General features: G+C 38.8%; 1 protein-coding gene across 1 annotated transcript; it reads right to left on the bottom strand.

The window, feature by feature from the left end:
• Window positions 1-500: 500 nt before the first annotated feature.
• On the bottom strand, window positions 501-17,526 carry LOC134651703 (uncharacterized). The gene is made up of 6 exons (XM_063506803.1): window positions 17,280-17,526; window positions 16,916-17,015; window positions 4,373-4,627; window positions 3,595-3,725; window positions 2,527-2,754; window positions 501-652 (listed from the first exon to the last, which is right to left on the bottom strand). The coding sequence occupies exons 1-6, from the start codon at window positions 17,524-17,526 to the stop codon at window positions 501-503; spliced, it is 1,113 nt and encodes a 370-aa protein (XP_063362873.1).
• Window positions 17,527-19,184: the final 1,658 nt, after the last annotated feature.

The raw sequence follows: 19,184 nt of genomic DNA, 5'->3' as shown, positions 1-19,184 counted from the left end.
TTTATACCGTATTGGGGCTGATTGATTATTATGTGATACGAGGAAGTTATTAATTATGCTTCTGTTACCTGGGATAAATTAGGTTTATGTATTGACGTACAGTTTTATGAAAACATAAAGTATATGGAGGGATTAGCGATAATTCAATCACTTAATAGATGATGAAGATAATGGTCTAATGTGATTTAGGTTAATTTATAACCATTTAGGTATAGTATTATAAGGATTTGTGAGGACAAGTTATGTTAGAAATAATCGTAACACTATTCTCGCGCGTAATAAATTTCCAAATGTAGGTAAGTAAGGAGTTTTAGCAATTTTCTGATAGGCCGAAGAGATAACATTTAAGTACAGAAATTCAAGGTAATTTTATAAGAAGTTTAAAGGTGTAAGTTTTACTTATTTGGGGCTAAAATTACTGCTTAATATTTTTTAGTAGGTACCAATAATTTGTGAAAATAATCATTACACGAAAAATTGTTATGCCTTCAATTGAACATTTAATCTACTTCCAACTCTTCAGCTGGAACGGCCGCCATCCATTTGTTGACGTTGTCGATTATCAGCTTGACGCACTCGTCGACAAACGGCTTGCCAATGCTCTGGATGAACACCCGCCATTGCTGGTTGATGAAGTCCAGCACGGGTGCGGCTGTAGAAGAAATAAAAGATTACATGCATATTATACTCGTAGGGAAAAAGAGAGAGAGAGAGAGAGAGAGAGAGAAAAATAAAGAGAGCGGTAGAGATAGAGAGATTTGGATGGATGCTGCTGTGACACGGGCTACGTTAAGGGGCCCACTGATTAACAGTCCGCCGGACGATATCGGCCTGTCAGTTGTTCGGAGCTGTCAACTTTTTGTTCTAACTGACAGGACGATATCGTCCGGCGGACTGTTAATCAGTGGGCCCCTTAACGTAAGGGTTATGGTTTAGTAGGTAGTGGTTTAAAATCTGTGAATTGTGAACTGCTTTTTTTCAGTAATAATATTTTGGAATTTCAAATCAATTATTACGAGTTCCTACACTTATAAGGGCCACTTGCACACCAATCGTTAACCCAATGTCAAGTGGTAACTCCAGGTTTAACCCCGGGTTAGTGGAATAGTGCAAGTGCCACTAACTAAATTAGTCTGCAAACTTGGCCGGAAAGGATTAGTCATCACCTTCCACGTAGCATACGTAATTGTCCTAGATATTCCTATGACCTGTGCCCAACTGGCTGATAATGGGTTGATTTATGGCTGGGTGCAGTGGACAGAGCACTTGTCTACTTTATTACTCCTATTTTATTACTCCCATACTATAGACTTGAATGACATTATACCCACATACTATTTTTTAGTCCTGCCCTACGCTATATATATTTTTTACCAGAAATATAATTTTAAGGTTACAGACGTTAAAGTGTAATTCTATGGAACTTGCTAACTATGTAAACAAACCGCCATATTAAATTAATTGTATCTGAATGTCAATTTACTATAGTGACTTTTGTTTACATAATAGTTAGCAAGTTCCGTAGAATGACACTTTACAGTACTCACTGGTTGGTTCACTATTGACAATTCCTTCACCGTTTATTTATGTTGTTATAATGTGAAACGGGGTCGGATGCATAGCATATGGCTAGCAAGCTAATAAAATACAAGTAAAAAACCGAACAGTATAAAGTTAATAACCGCTCAGAACCCCTAGTGTAAATTTCGATAGCGTGACGAGCGTTCGCGTTTGCGTTATGTCTATTTTTGTATGGGATTTTGAACAGCGCGCGGGACGTTTTGGAACCTCAAAATCCCATTCAAAATGACACTTTTATTTATTTATTTAGAAACAACATGTAGTTAAGTAAGCTAATAGCTACAATTTCTTATAATGTAGACCTATAGTTAGGAGAAAAACGCAATCGCGATGTCATGTCATGCTATTGAATGAAATTTAAACTAGAGGTGCAGAATGTTACGGAGCCTATTAGAGGAAGTCTACGAACGGATGGAAGCAAGTGGCCCTTGTACCGCTTCCTGCGCCGTCAGACGGATGGATTTATTCGTGCGCCGTAGCGCGATAAGGGTTAAACAGTTCTTGTAGTAGCGCAAGGCAAGGGTTAACGTGTGATATGTCCTGTTGCATATACCTATCTAGTAGTTAGTAGTACAAATCATGCAATTCGCGATATAACAGGTTTTCAAAGATGTTTTTTTTTTTCACATCACGTCCGTAATCCCTCTGAATTGTTTTGAGATGATAGGTTCGTTGATCGTTATTCGATATTATCAGAGTATAAGGTGCTGCCTCCTAAAGATATATAACAATACTTACCTAATTTATTCCCGCTGGGGACTATTTATAAGACATTTTAGAGAGATAGGTACCTACTGATATACACTTTCACGATTTTCACACTTTATTTTTTACTTTGACGGGACTTAATCGCATAATATACTATCGTAATCCTTTAAGTTACCTCCAACGTTTCGAGAACTGCATTGCTCCTCGTGGTCAGGGAGCGTTCAAGTATTACGTAACGTAATTTTTGGACATTTTTGATCCCCAGTCCCCAGTATTCATTAATATTTTTTCTAATAAATAATGATTGTGTACCTGCTTTCTCGTCGCCACCGAAGAGGTTGGTGATCCTGATCCACACCTTGTCAGGTTCGTAGCTGTACTGGTAGCTAGCAATCTTCCAGTGCGTCTTGCCGTCGGCAGCAGTTTGTTCTCCAATCTTGGCTTCCAACTTCATCTTCACGTTTTCTATAAACAAACAAAAAAAAATATATGTACAAATACCAATATTGCTTGTCGAATTGCGAGACTTAGGGCTGATTTAGACGGCGCGCGAACTTGTATGCGATTTTAGTTACATTGCGGACTGTTGGTTACGTCCAATTCAACCGACCGATCAAAACCCGCAATGTAATGAAACTCGCATGCGAGTTCTCGCATCGTCTAAATGAGCCCTTAAGGAAGACTCACGCTGCGCCGAGTCATGCCCGGGCCGAGGCGTTCAACATGTAATTTTCTATGACGGCTGATCGCTGATCTCGTGGTGCTTTACATAGAAAACGAAGCCCCGGAAGCTCCGGCAGGAGTCATCCTTAAGAGGTGCGAGTAAGCTAATCATTATTTGGCCAAAAGACAGAATGGATGTGGACAACAATAAACAACACATGCTTCTATAATATCAAGCTTCCAAAGACAGAATTCTAGCCTCAAGCCGCCCAGAGACCTATAAAAAGGACTCTTGTTCCATTCTAATTTGAATCTTTGTTTTGACAAATCAAAATTGTATTTTAATTGGCAAGCTTTGACGTCTGGGCCAGGGATCGGATACCGGTATTTTTTGTATGGGAACGGAAACGGTATTTTTTCGTTCTTTGCTAATTAATACTTCAGTTCTAATTGGGCAATCTAATAATACGAAGTCGTAATCGTAACCTAAAAACACAACTGAGTCCTACATTTCGAGTATAAAATAATTCGAAAAATATTGTTATTTCTAAGTTTTGCAAAAAACCGGTTCCGATCCCTGGTCTGGGCGGCAGAGGCTAGAGTAACGAGACACTTCTTGATACTACTGTGGATAATGCTTACCAGCAGTGAAACCGAATTCCCCGCTACCCTCAATGGGAATGACGACCAGGTTCCCAGAGACGTTGTAGTGTGAATCCAGCTCTAAGGGGCAACGCATGCTAAGCACTAAGATTGACTTCTCGAGGTCACGGCTGCGGACAAACAGTTGGATTTATTTTTGGACTAGTGGTGAGTCAATCACAAAAAAAAACAGAAATCAAAAATCTGGGTACAGAATATTTGGGTGGTTATATCTTTGGATTATATAATACCTATACCAAGTAGCAACATTGGTACAAACACATGTTGGTGCGAAATTGCCATTGGGTTTCCTCACGACATTTTTTTTTTCACCGAAAAGCGAGTGGCAAAAAAATTCTAAGAAGCTCATTGATACCTACCTCGACCTGTGGTTCGAATTCACGACCTCCAGTTTGTAAGTGGCACACCACACCTTACAGCTTAGGCTTCAAATGCTTCACTGTACGCTTATTATATCCTTTTTTTCGAAAGGCAGCGACCGAAGCCAGAAACGACTGCTCTATCGATAAGAAACCTTATAAAAAATAGAACCAGAATCAAACTCACCTAACTTTTCAGTTTTGAATGATTCACGGTTAGTTTCACTAAACTTATATCCGGGATATGAACCGTGATTACCTTTTGTATTGTTTTCGAGCTCCCGATATTTCGACAAGATGCATGTAACTGCGTCGAAATATCAGGAGCTCGAAAACAATACAAAAGGTAATCACGGTTCATATCCCGGTCGATATAAGTCTAAAGAAATTATGCTCACCTAACTTTCCTAACCTTGCACTGACTCAGCCCAGTGATAGTGATCTGGCTGAGATCCAGGTTTAATCCAGCGTTGTTGGTGCTCATCTTCTCTACGACCATCGGGTCGAAGGAAGCCACTCCCAATTCTAGAATACCAGCAGCTATCACTGGTATGGCGGCCTGCACTGAAGCCTTCAGGCACACCGAGTCGTTCCATTTGCAGGGCTTTATGTATGGCACTGGAAAATAATCAAATACATGGTGTTTTAAAACCCTTAGCCATATTATACGAGACGTGGTGAGTCACCCTGGACTGGACAGCAGTTTACTATTGGATTAATCGGCTGATTAGGGAGCCTAGCCAAGATGACAATCGTTGATAGAAAACGCCAATCGTTACTTAAATAATGTACGGAACATACATCATCATCATCATCATCATCATCAATATACGGAAATAGCCATTATATGTAGTAGCATCTGCTTAGACCCCCAGACAGAATGTTTTCTATGAGACAGCGAAAATGGTTTTCGTGATTTCGCGGTCGGTCCTATATTACTAAAGGTTCTTATTTTTATGATCTAGTCAGTCATCCCTAAGCATATACGCGTATCTAATTTTTACTTATGAGAGTTATGAGTCATAGCTATTACAGATCAGGTTTTTTAATATCTGTGTGCGTTACTCGTCGGTTTTACCTAATGCCATTGTAAGTTAGCAGAACATTCAAGCTTTTACGCATAGGCGCAGAAACTGTTCACCTGTTCAGCACTTCAAAACAATCCTCAAGAACAGAGTTACCTAATGAAGTAAATAAAAATTCCAAAATATTTTACAAATAAAATTAGTAGGTAAATAAATTCTCTCACCGCTGTAGACACCTTCGAAATAAATCACAGACATTAAAATCATCACAAATTGCTTGAACATTTTAACGAATTCAGAGCACTTTAGCACTACTATGACTGCAGGTGTTGAATGTTTATTTTAAAATAAAACAGTATATTTATATAAGAAAACTGGTTGAATTTAGGACAAACAAGGGCAGCCGAGCGATAACCAGATTTAATTTTCCTTAATGTAATAGGTATATTTATATTTTTAGGGTTCCGTAGCCAAATGGCAAAAAACGGAACCCTTATAGATTCGTCATGTCTGTCTGTCTGTCCGTCTGTCCGTCTGTCCGTCCGTATGTCACAGCCACTTTTCTCCGAAACTATAAGAACTATACTGTTGAAACTTGGTAAGTAGATGTATTCTGTGAACCGCATTAAGATTTTCACACAAAAATAGAAAAAAAAACAATAAATTTTTGGGGTTCCCCATACTTCGAACTGAAACTCAAAAATTTTTTTTTCATCAAACCCATACGTGTGGGGTATCTATGGATAGGTCTTCAAAAATGATATTGAGGTTTCTAATATCATTTTTTTAGGGTTCCGTAGCCAAATGGCAAAAAACGGAACCCTTATAGATTCGTCATGTCTGTCTGTCTGTCTGTCCGTCTGTCCGTCTGTCCGTCTGTCTGTCCGTCCGTATGTCACAGCCACTTTTCTCCGAAACTATAAGAACTATACTGTTGAAACTTGGTAAGTAGATGTATTCTGTGAACCGCATTAAGATTTTCACACAAAAATAGAAAAAAAACAATACATTTTTGGGGTTCCCCATACTTCGAACTGAAACTCAAAAAATTTTTTTTCATCAAACCCATACGTGTGGGGTATCTATGGATAGGTCTTCAAAAATAATATTGAGGTTTCTAATATCATTTTTTTCTAAACTGAATAGTTTGCGCGAGAGACACTTCCAAAGTGGTAAAATGTGTGTCCCCCCCCCTGTAACTTCTAAAATAAGAGAATGATAAAACTAAAAAAAATATATGATGTACATTACCATGTAAACTTCCACCGAAAATTGGTTTGAACGAGATCTAGTAAGTAGTTTTTTTTTTATACGTCATAAATCGCCTAAATACGGAACCCTTCATGGGCGAGTCCGACTCGCACTTGGCCGCTTTTTTCTAAACTGAATAGTTTGCGCGAGAGACACTTCCAAAGTGGTAAAATGTGTGTCCCCCCCCCTGTAACTTCTAAAATAAGAGAATGATAAAACTAAAAAAAATATATGATGTACATTACCATGTAAACTTCCACCGAAAATTGGTTTGAACGAGATCTAGTAAGTAGTTTTTTTTTTATACGTCATAAATCGCCTAAATACGGAACCCTTCATGGGCGAGTCCGACTCGCACTTGGCCGCTTTTTTTACCTGACTTGTATCATCTCCATATTTAACCATTTGACCTCCAAAGATGTTAACTGACGCACGCGGCTACAGTTGAATATCAACCTTCGTGCATTCTGATAAGGTTCACAATGACGCGCCGCATAGGTACATGATTGCGTGGCGTTCAAAGGGTTTACACACAATTCGGCAACCTTAATGCATATACATAAGGTTCATCATTGGTTACAAATAATTAAGAGTATTATAGTTATTACGATTACAAGATAATACAATTTGATATAAACAAATCTGAATATCTCGTTCAGTATACCTATTAAAACAACACACGGAAGCTATCACAAGGAAGATAACTCTTTACAGATAATTTTAACAAAAAAACTATAACAATTAACACTTAATTAGGTAAATACTTAAAACAAACAGTTGAATAACGTTATGCTTTACGAAGTTCAATGTCAAACGCCATAGTAACGTCTCATAATGCGGTGTCTGATGTGTAGTCTGTGAATCAGCACCAAAAGCGCATTGCCTGTTAGGCCAATTCGAGTTTTAGTTATTAGACCAGTTTCCGATATGATACTGATCTGTGAGTGTCAAAAGTGACGGTTTTCGTTGAAACACTAACAGATCACAAATCATATTGGAAACAGATGGAATGACTACAACTAGAATTATTATTGGCCTGTGTATAGATTATTGTGTGTACAGTCGTACGTGCTGCAGGTAGTTTCCCGCTAGTTCCAGCACGGTGCGCCTAACACCTGAAAGCCGACACAAACACACAAGATCACGCACGCTTGTTTGGTGTGATCACGTTTAATCAGGGAAAAATGGGCCCCATTTAATACTTATAGAAATACAAGGTATTGTAGTAAGACATGCGATTCTAAATGACCAATAAAACGAACTTGGGATAGCTATATATGAACTGTTAACTGACGATTCCGTTCACTGTTAACTGGACGTAATTCTGCTAACAGGAACCAACACTTACTTCATGGTTTAACACCATGGTTCGATCTTCAGAATTTTTGTTTATGGCTCTCGTTTGCAAAACTACGTCGCTTAACCTTATTTATAGAAGAGGTAGATAAGATAACCCGATGGTCAGATAAGAGTGTTGCTGTACGTAGACGTAGGTCCCGGAAGGACTTATTGCAAAAAAAGTTTAAATAAACTTATCGGGATGCAGAATTTGGCGGCATCACTTCCGATTTGAAAGTCTACCACTATATCTTGTGGCCTAAAGGCCAAGTGCCAGTTGCAAAGTGTGCAAGTGCAAGTTGGTCGAAAAAATCAACTGTCTGCCTATCAAGGTTGAAAAGGAGGAAACAGTCTTTCATACGGTTGAATTTAATTAACACGCAGCAATTCAAAAGTCCTACGTAGATGAAACGAGGACTTTACCCTCTTTTTACGGTGATAATAAAAATGTAGGTCGTTGTTGCAGATTTCTGACAGAAAAACTGTGCTATTTTAAAAAGATATCAAACGCTACGAACGTAAAACGAAGTTACGGCATTTCGCAATTAGCAAAGTTAAACCTGTGAAATGTTCAGCAAAAATGCGAACGCTTTGTGCATACGATTATTAAGACAAAGAAGCTTTAAACTTTAAATCGCGCAAAGCAATGAATACGTAATTTACTTGTGTTAAGGTTTATTTTGCTGTGTGAGTAGTTGACGACTTAAGTCTTTGTTGTTATGAGACGTATTGTTAATCATACTAATCCTCGATGTAGGTTGCTTCGATGGCGCTTTGTGTCGTAAATAGGGTCCGATTTCTGCTAGTCTGGTATTAGTTTGGTCTGGAATTGTGCAGGGTAAATTAGTGAATCAGCGGATAGTCTTACACAAACCAACAAAGGACTATGCTAGTAAATACTAAGTATTAAACATTAAATAAAAGGAAACATTATTTAGCAGTGTGAACCACCAAAACAGTGGAACGAACTGTCGCCTGCGGTATTTCCGAGCCGATACGACCTTCGAATCTTCAAGAAAAGAGCGTACAGATCAGAGTACGCTGTTTTCTTGAAAGTTTTAAGGAGCGGTACGCCGTAGCATGTAGCGAGTGTTTTTTTTGTATGTAGCAAAGATTGGGCGTAGCACATTGGCGTGGCAGCGCTCGTGCGCGGTGAAAAACTTATTGAGAAACGTCAGTAAGCCTTTTTCCTCGATGTTTGCGTTGGTTCAAAGAAAAATTTTGTTCAGTATGGCCATTTTTATGTTTAAACTCGCAGAGAATGGCTAAAAAAGCTTGTTAAAAACACACGTACTGAATACTGACAGGCCGGACTAGATATTTATACCCAATTTGTCATCCATAACCTTAACTTTAAATAGCATTATCCTCGGAATGCAAAATAACTATTAAAATCGACCTTGCGGTAAAGTCCGGTTGACCACGTAATCTACATTAATATAACGAAGGTCGGGAGCAGTCCCCGCCTATGCTAATACAGGCTTGCCCTATAATCCTTATTTATATTGAATTCATGGTCAGCAGATGACAATTTAATAACTTAGGCCACAGATTATATAGTTTTAATAGGCTTTAGAGAGGTGTGGCTTGACCGGGAAAAATATAGCTAAGGCTAAAGGTATACTTATAATTAAGTGGAATTTGCACAATAAGGACAAGTCGACACCTAAGTATAGCAAAAACCAAATTAACAATAAATATTTCTACGTGTTGGCGTAGATTGCCACCACAGTGTCAATATGTGTTGTCGGTTCACACTTGTATAGGTACCTAATTGTAATCCGTACTTTTACAAAAATGGAGGTCCAGGAGATGTTCCGTTAAGACTGATACTGCTCCAACTGTCATCGGTTGGAAGAAACTTAAGGCGTCGTAGGATCGTGCCCGCAGGACCTCTTTCATTTCTGGTTTCCATACATTCCTTAAATGTCAACATAAATCTTTCAAATTTTTACCAGAAAACCTACATTGAATGACCATTTTTAAATGCAGTAAATCATTTAAACGAAACATAACCAACAAACTGTCCTGTACAGCTACATGTACACTATCGGTCGGGCGCGCTCCGCTGAGCAACTGGGGCGACCCTCAATTCATTACTGGCGCGCACAATATATTTAAAGGCCTGTAAACAAACATATTAACGTGTGCTGGTGCAGCTGATAGGGTGCTTTGATTACGTTCTTGAATAGGACCAGATTGTTGTGATTGCGTTTCCCGTAGGATTTCATTTTGATATTGGTGGCCGATGGGGAAAAAAGTTTGGTGAACTAGAGGAAATCCCTCAAAAAGGTGGAGTGATGATTAGGTTTTGATTGCAGGGATCCGTAGGATGAGGGCATTGCGTGACCAGTCGTTTTGGATATTCTTGAGGATCCCAACATTTATCCAACTAGGAATTTTGTTTTGGCAGTAGCTACAATATTACGTGTGAAATTCTGATTTTATTAATAAAATTGAATTTAATTGATATTATTCAAAATTAATTCTACCTTAGAGTGTGTCGGTTTGTACCTAATACTTGTCCATGTTCACCATCCAGAGCATTTTATTGTGTCATGAAAGTTTTCATTATATCGAGTGACGAATACAAGGAATCTTATAGTACGAAAGCTTTGACGAAAGGTAATCAATGTCAAACAACTTCTACTTACATTACCTAGATATACAGTGTTTAGCTTTATCGATATTTTTTGTTTCCTTCTTTACACAATTTGGCTTTATGGCGGTTACTCCCCCAACAAGAGCAAGGCTCTTAATAATTGTGATGAATTGATGATGTTTACACAATTTGGTCGTGCAAAAGGTCACATTTTACGTAGGCTATATTTAGCAAGAAATATAATGACGAATAACATATTGGTGTAAGAATAAAATTGAGTAGGTAGGTGTTTAAATGAATGAAGTTCCAACAGGATATCGTGGGCGGTATTTGACATAGCAGACACATCTATCAACCAGGAATAGAAATAACTTAATGAAAGAATCATATTTATTTTAAGTTTATTTGTTCGAAACAATTATACCTACTTTTATAAGTTTAGAGAATTTTGACGGTTTAGTCAAAATTAATTTCATTACGACGCCATTCTATGTCAAAAACAAAATGGGAATGGGATAACAATCTAAACTCAGATGAATGACTTTGACGTTTGAATGCTAAAAGCACACATTACATTATGTAGGTACCATCACACTGTTAACTGCCCATCGGTAGACCTTATTACAAAAGGCATAAGGTCCATCGATGGACAGTTAAGAGTGTTGCTGTTTGTACTTATAGTCCGTCAACCAAATCTTGTCAGTAGCAATGTAAAGCAAACTAAAGTAGGGCAACACTCAAAGAGCAGTATTGCGCTAAGAAAAGCAGCAATGTACATCGAACCAACAGATTTTTTTTTCCGCTGAGCGCGCCCTGCGTACGTCAATTCAAATTGTCACTCGCGGTTTATTGAAAAAAATTGAAACATGGACGGACAATTTAAAAGCGATGTTAAAACAATGTTAATCAAAATGATGAACAAATTTGAAGATATCAAAAACAACTGCTTATATTCTCTTTGTTCCCTATCTATGTCTTCTAAGTTTACTAAAATAAAATCATATCAAAATGCAGATAATTAGATAGTGCATATATTTGTTATTTACAATATAATATGCCACTTGTTAATGTAAATTAGTGTACTGTTCTGGATGAATATGACATACCTGTGTAATTTTTTTGATTGGTATATATTGTACAATATACATATTAAAAATAAAACAACTGATATTTGGGTGTTTATTTAATTTAAAGGTAAATAAGATAAGGGTCACTTTTCGACTTGGTTGCGTTGTACACGTACATAAACCGCCATAGGTAAGTATTGTCTGAAAAGATACTACCTACTACGAACGCCTTATATTGGGCAAGATTTAATCCTGCAACAAACATGTATGGATTAGGTAGATATTGCGAAAGAACGGCGATATAATCAAGGCTCTTATACTGTTTAAAAGGTTTACCTTTGTAAATAGTCACAACTGATTGCTGAAAATATTAGACATGTGGGCCTATGGACGGTTTCCAGGACACAATTTATGGTCTTGTTGGATAGATTTAGGCATACGTTTTAATTTTATTTATGCCTTTTAACCCTAAAACAAAAGACTGAACATAATCTTAAAAGTTCGAAAGAGTTCTTCCAATACTTGTCATAACCTTAATTTTTAGTAATGTTTACCATCAACAACGCCAACGAGCATGATTGTACATTGTAGGCCCCTTAGCTTTGCTTATTCTTATTTAATGTATTGGTATTTAATGGTGACAGCAGAAATATCTCTTGAAACAGAAACGATTCAGAATGAAAACAAATAAGGTGACGGCTGTCGTTCACGATCCACATTCCACAGATAAAACACAGATGACACGCGTTTTGGAATTATTTGAACACAGTGTTGCTAACCCGCGATTTTTCAAATTTGCCGCCTTTTACTACTGACAAGATTTGGTTGACGGACTTTACTTAACATATTGCTAGTGAGTATTCGCTGTGTCATATTGTCATTATTAAAAATTACCGTTCGTACAATTTACCGTCGGTTGTGATTTCAACAAGAACTGTCATGTCGTCTGCAATATTGCATATCGTTAGCGAGTTGCGTGCAACAGTTACGGAAGAGCTGCGAACGCTCGATAAAGCGCTTAGTCGGTGCTGCGGTCTGATGCCCCGAGTTTGCGGATCGCTTTGCTCCTTACGGTGTGGCCCAACTGAGGAACTAATGTTATGAAAATCCGCTATGCAGAAATAATCTGAAAAATAAAATCAACAAAAATATGGATAAGTATAATAAACCTGCCCATAACATTTCGCGATCTAAAGGCAAGCACAGCCAGACAGACATGAAAGAATTTTTGCCCAATTTGAAATGAACTGCGCTCGTACTGAGCGTTCAGTTAGCCAGTTATTTATAGATATTTTTAATGAATTTGATGCATCTACAAAACAATTATGACTAGAAAAGAGAAACACAAATACCTACAAGTACACAATAAAACACAGTGTCTCACTCAATCAACGGAATGGGTATTACATCAAGCACTATAGCGTTAAACAATGCACGCTCATAAAGTTTCAAAGTAGGACGAGCCATTACATTTACGATTCAACTACTATTAACATAACATTACAATTATATTATACTAATAAACGATCGTTACTGTGTTACTGTGTTATATTGAGTTTAAGTTGGGCTATTTTGAATGTGAGGCTCTCTCTCTCTCTCTCTCTTTAGCCCTTTGCTACCCTTCGGGTGTAGGCCTCCTTCATTCTTCTCCATTCGTCACGGTTCTGTGCAACCTGGAGCCATCTCATCCCCGCAGCCCTTTTGATGTCGTCTTCCCAACGCATATTGGGTCTACTTGGAGGACGTTCTTCTCCCCATGGTCGCCACTCGAGTATTCTTTTACTCCACGAGTCGGTCTTTCGTGCGATATGACCAGCCCATTCCCACTTCAAACTGGCTACGCGTTTTACAACATCCGTGACCTTGCTCTGCTGTCTCAGCCATTCATTCGTTTTAATGTGAGGCAAATATAATTAAGGTCAATACGGGTAAGTGTGGCTGGCCTTCACACTGGGGCCTGTTTACACACTGATTAGTGTTTATTGCGAGTTCATACATTTGTCACTTAACGCAAGTAGCAACTGATATTACTTCGTTTTTGACAAGGGCTTATAGAGGAGAGTATGAAGATAATAAATTATATTATGACTACGATAACTATAAATGAAGAAGAAGAAGAAATTATGTACACATTAAAAAAACAGAAGAAATTACAGACACATTATTAAATGCTGTTATACTAGTGGGCCTCTGTGATACAGTTTGCCAAGTTGATCACATATTTTTAGATCAGTCAAACATCGCATCTAGCACACATTAATTTTTGGTCCAACACAAAGTTTTCCTATAAAGTTGAAGTTGATGCATTTAATGCCAGCTAGCCGCTTGGTGGATTTTCTGTTCGTAGACCGGTGTTTCTCGCTAAAAACGGTTTATCCCGTGTTATCAGCTACGCTCGTAGCGCGTAGCTCGTGGCAGTGAATGTACTAAGCAACCAGAGACTCCAGCAGCCATATTCGAACTTTAAGAACTGCTAAACAACTGTACAGGTCCAGATAGCGCGAGGCCTTTGGCGGTCGGAACCCGGGAAGCCGGTTACTGGCTACATGCCCATCCTTCGCCCAATACTGGTACTTTCTTGGATCCGGCCTCCTTTAGACTGGCGACTGGTTTGCGACTTGGGGTTTCGGTGTGTACGCCACACATATGCTCTTATGGCACGGACGTGGACCGACTGGGACACCATGGATTAAGTATCTTGTCAAAAAACTGCAGGCCGTTTTTCGAGACATGCGTCGCTTAAAGCATAATTCGTCGGTCTCTTGCCACCATCAATGTGCCTGCTCTTCTTGAGCCGACTGGCATTTTCAGAGACGATGGCAAGAGGCCCGATGGAGTGTCCTTAGTTCCTTGGAGCTTGGGACGGATGTTAGCGTGGGATGCTACCTGCGTAGACACACTGGCACCGTCCCACCTCCAACGGACTAATGTACAAGCGGGCGGGGCGGCGGAAAGCGCCGAAATTTTGAAACGTAACAAATATAAGAGCCTCGGTAGAGAGTACCATTTTGTACCATTTGGAGTTGAAACTCTAGGTCCAAGGGGTGTCAGCGCGCATAAGTTGTTCGCAGAAATCGCGAAACGTCTGGTTGACGTAACTGGTGACCGAAGAGCTGGCGGCTACCTCGCACAACGTATCAGCATTGCGATACAGCGAGGAAATGTCACCAGCATCCTTGGTACAATGCCTCAAAGGCCTATTTTAGATTTAAGCTAGTTTTTAATACACTTTAAGCTAGTAATACACTGTATATAACTTTAAGATAGGTACGTCAAATATTAGATATCTTTTAGACATCACCAAGATAGGTCAGTGTCAAACACAGACAATCCTACCTCTAGACATAGCATAGTCGCGCTACCCCCTCTGCCACACATACGGTAGTTTTACTCCATCTTCGAGTCAATCCCGTGCCGTGATTGGTCCGTGTCTTTGAACGGACCAATCACGGCACGGGATTCGCCCACCTCGTCCCCCCGCACCCCCGTATTTTTGGCAGCATCGGTTTCATGAAAGAATTGGCCTAAGCTCAGTCTAGAGGTTGGATTGTCAGTGGTGTCAAACAAGTGTCAAAAGTGACGTTTCTTCAAACAAAAACGTCACTTTTGACACTTGTTTGACACTGACATATCTTGGTGATGTCTAATAGAGATATATTATCTATCTAGTTCAAAATCCGAATCGGGCCCCAAAGTCTCCAGAAGCTTATTAATTGCGCCGTTGTTCAGCAAATCTTTTATTCGCAGCAGCTTCGTTGGCTTCGTTTTTCGCAGCACTACATAAAGTTCTCTTTGACGCATTTACCGCGTTATGCAGCGGGCTCAGCACGGTTCCATTTTTATCCATTATCACTAAGCCCGTCACTTTCGCTCTTACATACTTGTTAGAACGTGACAGGCATGGTGATAAATGATAAAAATGCGACCGTGCTACTAGGGCTGATTATACTGAAGTTAATGTTTTTTTAGCATGGTGCACTGTACAGGTCAATATGTCATGATACTTCATGCCAGCTAGCGAGCAACCTTGCTGGATGGACGAGAGACACAATTTGAATGATAGTGTAGACTAAAGATAATCGGTTAACTCCGGGTTAGTGGAATGGTGCAAGTGGCGTTAAGGGTCACGAAGTCATTCACATAAATATTTTTTACCAATATGGACGTAGCCGACACTTCCAGCATAGCGTATTTTCGCATCCACGCCATTACTTTTCTCATACGTCATTGAGTGATGCAATTTATGGTACAATCGACGTCAAATATATGTTTACACTTTTGCACCTTACTCCTTTGTAATAAGGCGAAAAGTGTTAAACATATCTTTGACGTCGACTGTATGTACAGTAGGCATTTAAATTCAAAATGGACAGCGGGCGTTAGAGATGTATATCGTAATCACTGGTTGCCTGAGCCCATTGTAACTGATTCATTGCCAGCGCTGACGCTGCGGCCTATTTCACACAGTCAGTATTAAGGGGGACAAAGTTTAAGTAGAATTAACCCAAAACTATTAATTTCGTCTGAGTTAAAACTCTCTCCCTATTTCCTTTTTGTTTAGAACATTTTTGAAGTGAAAACTTCTTAGCGGCGTTGTGCACTTTTTGAGGTGGGGAAAAAATTTTAAACTCGCGACAGATCACGTGACCGTAAGACTATGTCGACTGATCGAAAAACTTACAATGTCATTGAGTTTTTCTTTATTGATTTAAATGCCATCTAGTGAGTTTCCCTCTAACTGGTATTAATATAACTCGAGTACTAACAGTGATGTGCTGAGGGGTTTCAAGTAATGCGACGAAATAACGCTAGATGGCGTCAACCTCAATTATACATAGTGCTGCAGACATTTTGCACTAGTCATTGAGTTTTCACTTCTGGCGGCACTCCCGGAGTGCAACCCGTTGTTTTTAAAATGTATCTGTCAATAGTAGCGGATGCAACAGTGCAGGAAAAATATCTGCCATCCTAGAATATTTTTCCAAATACAGATATCATATCTCTAGACTCTAGAGTACCCGTTCAAAAGTAATCTGTCACTATCTAATTGTTCAACACATGTAGAGACAATAGACATAATCTTTTTGTTAATTAGAGAATTGTACTTTGGGCTTATAGGTGCTAATAGTTTCATCCGTTACTTTTTTTTGCCACCCTCGTGAGACAAAAAAGGGTCTAAGATACCTACGTAGGTATATGTGGTAGCTACATTAGCTAATACCGTCTTGCCGTGGTCACCCGTGGTCAATTATTTAACAAAACAAGATACGTCTTTCTAGTTTAAATTTAGTTTTTTTGCACCTCCTAATTATATCATTTTTCATTTCTCCACTACCTAAAGGTTGTCTGGAAGAGATCGCTCTTTAGCGATAAGACCGCCTGTTGTTTACCTCTGTCTTCATGTATTATTTGTGTTTCCATGTACATTTATTCTGAGGTTGTGCAATAAAGAGGATTTGTATTGTATTGTATTGTACGTAAGTAGTACGAGGGCGGGATGATAAGTTTCCGAAACGGCACAGAAATAAGACAATATATATAAATGTTATATTTTATTTTTCAACGTAGGTCCCTTCTGAGTCCACGCACTTGGCCCAACGTTTCTCCAAGGCTATTATCCCATTTCTAAAAAACGATTCTTCGAGTCCCTCAAAATACCTATTAACAGCTTCTATGACTTCAGAGTTCGACGAAAACTTTTGTCCGCCTAGCCACTTTTTGAGATCTGGGAACAAATGGAAGTCGCAAGGGGCCAAATCTGGTGAATACGGGGGATGAGGTAACAATTCGTAGTGCAAATCTTCGATTTTAGCCATTGCAATTTTAGCCGTGTGAACAGGGGCGTTATCCTGATGGAGTAAAATTTTTTTCTTATTTAAATGAGGCCTTTTCTCTTTGATTGCGTTATCGAGGTTTTGTAGCAGATCAGCATAATATTGGGCGTTAATGGTTCTTCCCTTTTGAAGGTAATCCACGAAAACCAGTCCTTTGGAATCCCAAAATACGGTTGCCATTACTTTACCGGCTGACAAAACCACTTTTGCTTTCTTAGGGGCAGGTTCACCCCGATTTGTCCACTGCCTAGACTGTTCTTTTGTCTCAGGCGTGTAGTGGTGGATCCACGTCTCGTCAACCGTTATGTAGCGACGTAAAAACTCGTTAGGATTATGCCTGTACTTCTTCAAACACTCCGTCGAAACATCCTTGCGGGTTAGTTTTTGCTCGTCTGTTAAGAGACGCGGCACCCAACGAGCACAGAGCTTGTTCATTTCCAAGTGTTGGTGCAAAATGTTAAAAACACGTTCTTTTGAAATGTTTACCATCTCTGCTATTTCCACCAACTTCACACGGCGATCATCCAATACAATTTTTTTTACTTTGTTGATAATTTCCGGAGTCGTTACCTCATTGGGCCGTCCGCTGCGGGGAGCATCTGTACAGCTCTGCCGACCACGTCTGAAGTCGACAACCCAAGTGTGAACTGTGCTTAAAGAAGGCGAAGAAGATCCTAAAACGCGATCCAGTTTGGTTTTAATTTGTGTTGCAGTTTTGCCTTTCAAAACATAAAACTTAATTACCGCACGCACTTCCGATTTTTCCATTTTCACGAAAATGAATACAGTTTTTCTTTAGGTCGCTTTAATATATTATTATTTATATTATAAAAACTTGATATTGCTTCCGCATTAACGTAAAAGCCAAGAGGTTAGAATGACATTATTACTTTTTTAATTATATTTTTTTTAATCTTTCATTTCGGAGACTTACCAGCCAGCCCTCGTAGTAGTAGTAAGTATAGGTACATAGCTTCAAGTTAAATTTTAGTGCTAACCCTTATTACTTGTCAAATAAAGTACAATTTAGCTCAAGCATGATGTGGTCGAGGCTGTCTGCGACAAATAAATTTCACTTTCCGTGTTGGTCTTGCAGATAAACATGTCCTGCTTAAATTGTGTACAGTCAATGCCATAAATATGTATACATTTTTCACCTTAATCCATTGAAATAAGGTGCAAATCTGTACATATATTTAGGAACTGGTCTGTAAGTGCCCGGTTTGGTATGTTTAGTAATTATCTTTCGAGTCCAGGAGCAAATTACTTGGAGTTATTTGACCGCAGTATACAGGATGGTTTGTGTTCACGCCTAAAAATATATGTATAATAGATAACTATAACCTGTATTTAAAATTATGTAGAGGGGATCCCCATAATCACCATCAAATAGACCACACGTGTACAGTAAATCCAACTAAGGTCCAAAATATCCCGACTATTGTCTGAAACTAAATTGAATATCTTGTTTTAGGTGTGAATATTATTTGAATTATAAGTTAGTTAATTATATGTAGTTCTGAGGTAACATATGTAGTTTCATAAATGGCGTAAAAAACTCAAAAAATCCTAAAAATAACATTGTTATTGGTCTTGGTGGCTTAGATGGCATCCTGGAGTATCGATCCAGAGGCTGTGAGTTCAAGTCTCACCCAAGACAGTAATTTTTCCACTTTTAAATTTATTCCAAGATTAAATAGCATCGTTCGCAGACGTTTCTGCTCGTTAAAAATTCAAATTGTTAGAACTTGTGTACGATATTTGAAGGGTCCACGGAAAGAACATGTCTAGTCACATTTTTCGGAAAATGAGATTATCTTTTGCTACCACTGTATAATAAATGTAACACAACTTTATTTTTAGTTAAATAATACCTGATGGTCACGGAATTACCATACATTTTGACATTGTTCCAAATTTTAAAACCGCGATTACTCAAAATGTCACTAGTGTGACTAAACACGTTCTTTCCGTGGACCCTTCATTTGTAGTACTGGACTATATAATAGTTGGGTGGTTTGACGGGACTATTTTATCAGAACCGACGTTTTCGAAAGATAAATTCTAATACCAACCCCTTTGTGTAACTAAAC

Source organism: Cydia amplana, chromosome 10 (assembly GCF_948474715.1).
Source record: "Cydia amplana chromosome 10, ilCydAmpl1.1, whole genome shotgun sequence".
Taxonomy (NCBI): Eukaryota; Metazoa; Arthropoda; class Insecta; order Lepidoptera; family Tortricidae; genus Cydia; species Cydia amplana.
Note: the sequence above shows the minus strand (reverse complement) of the source record. Positions and strands in the feature narration are given on the sequence as shown.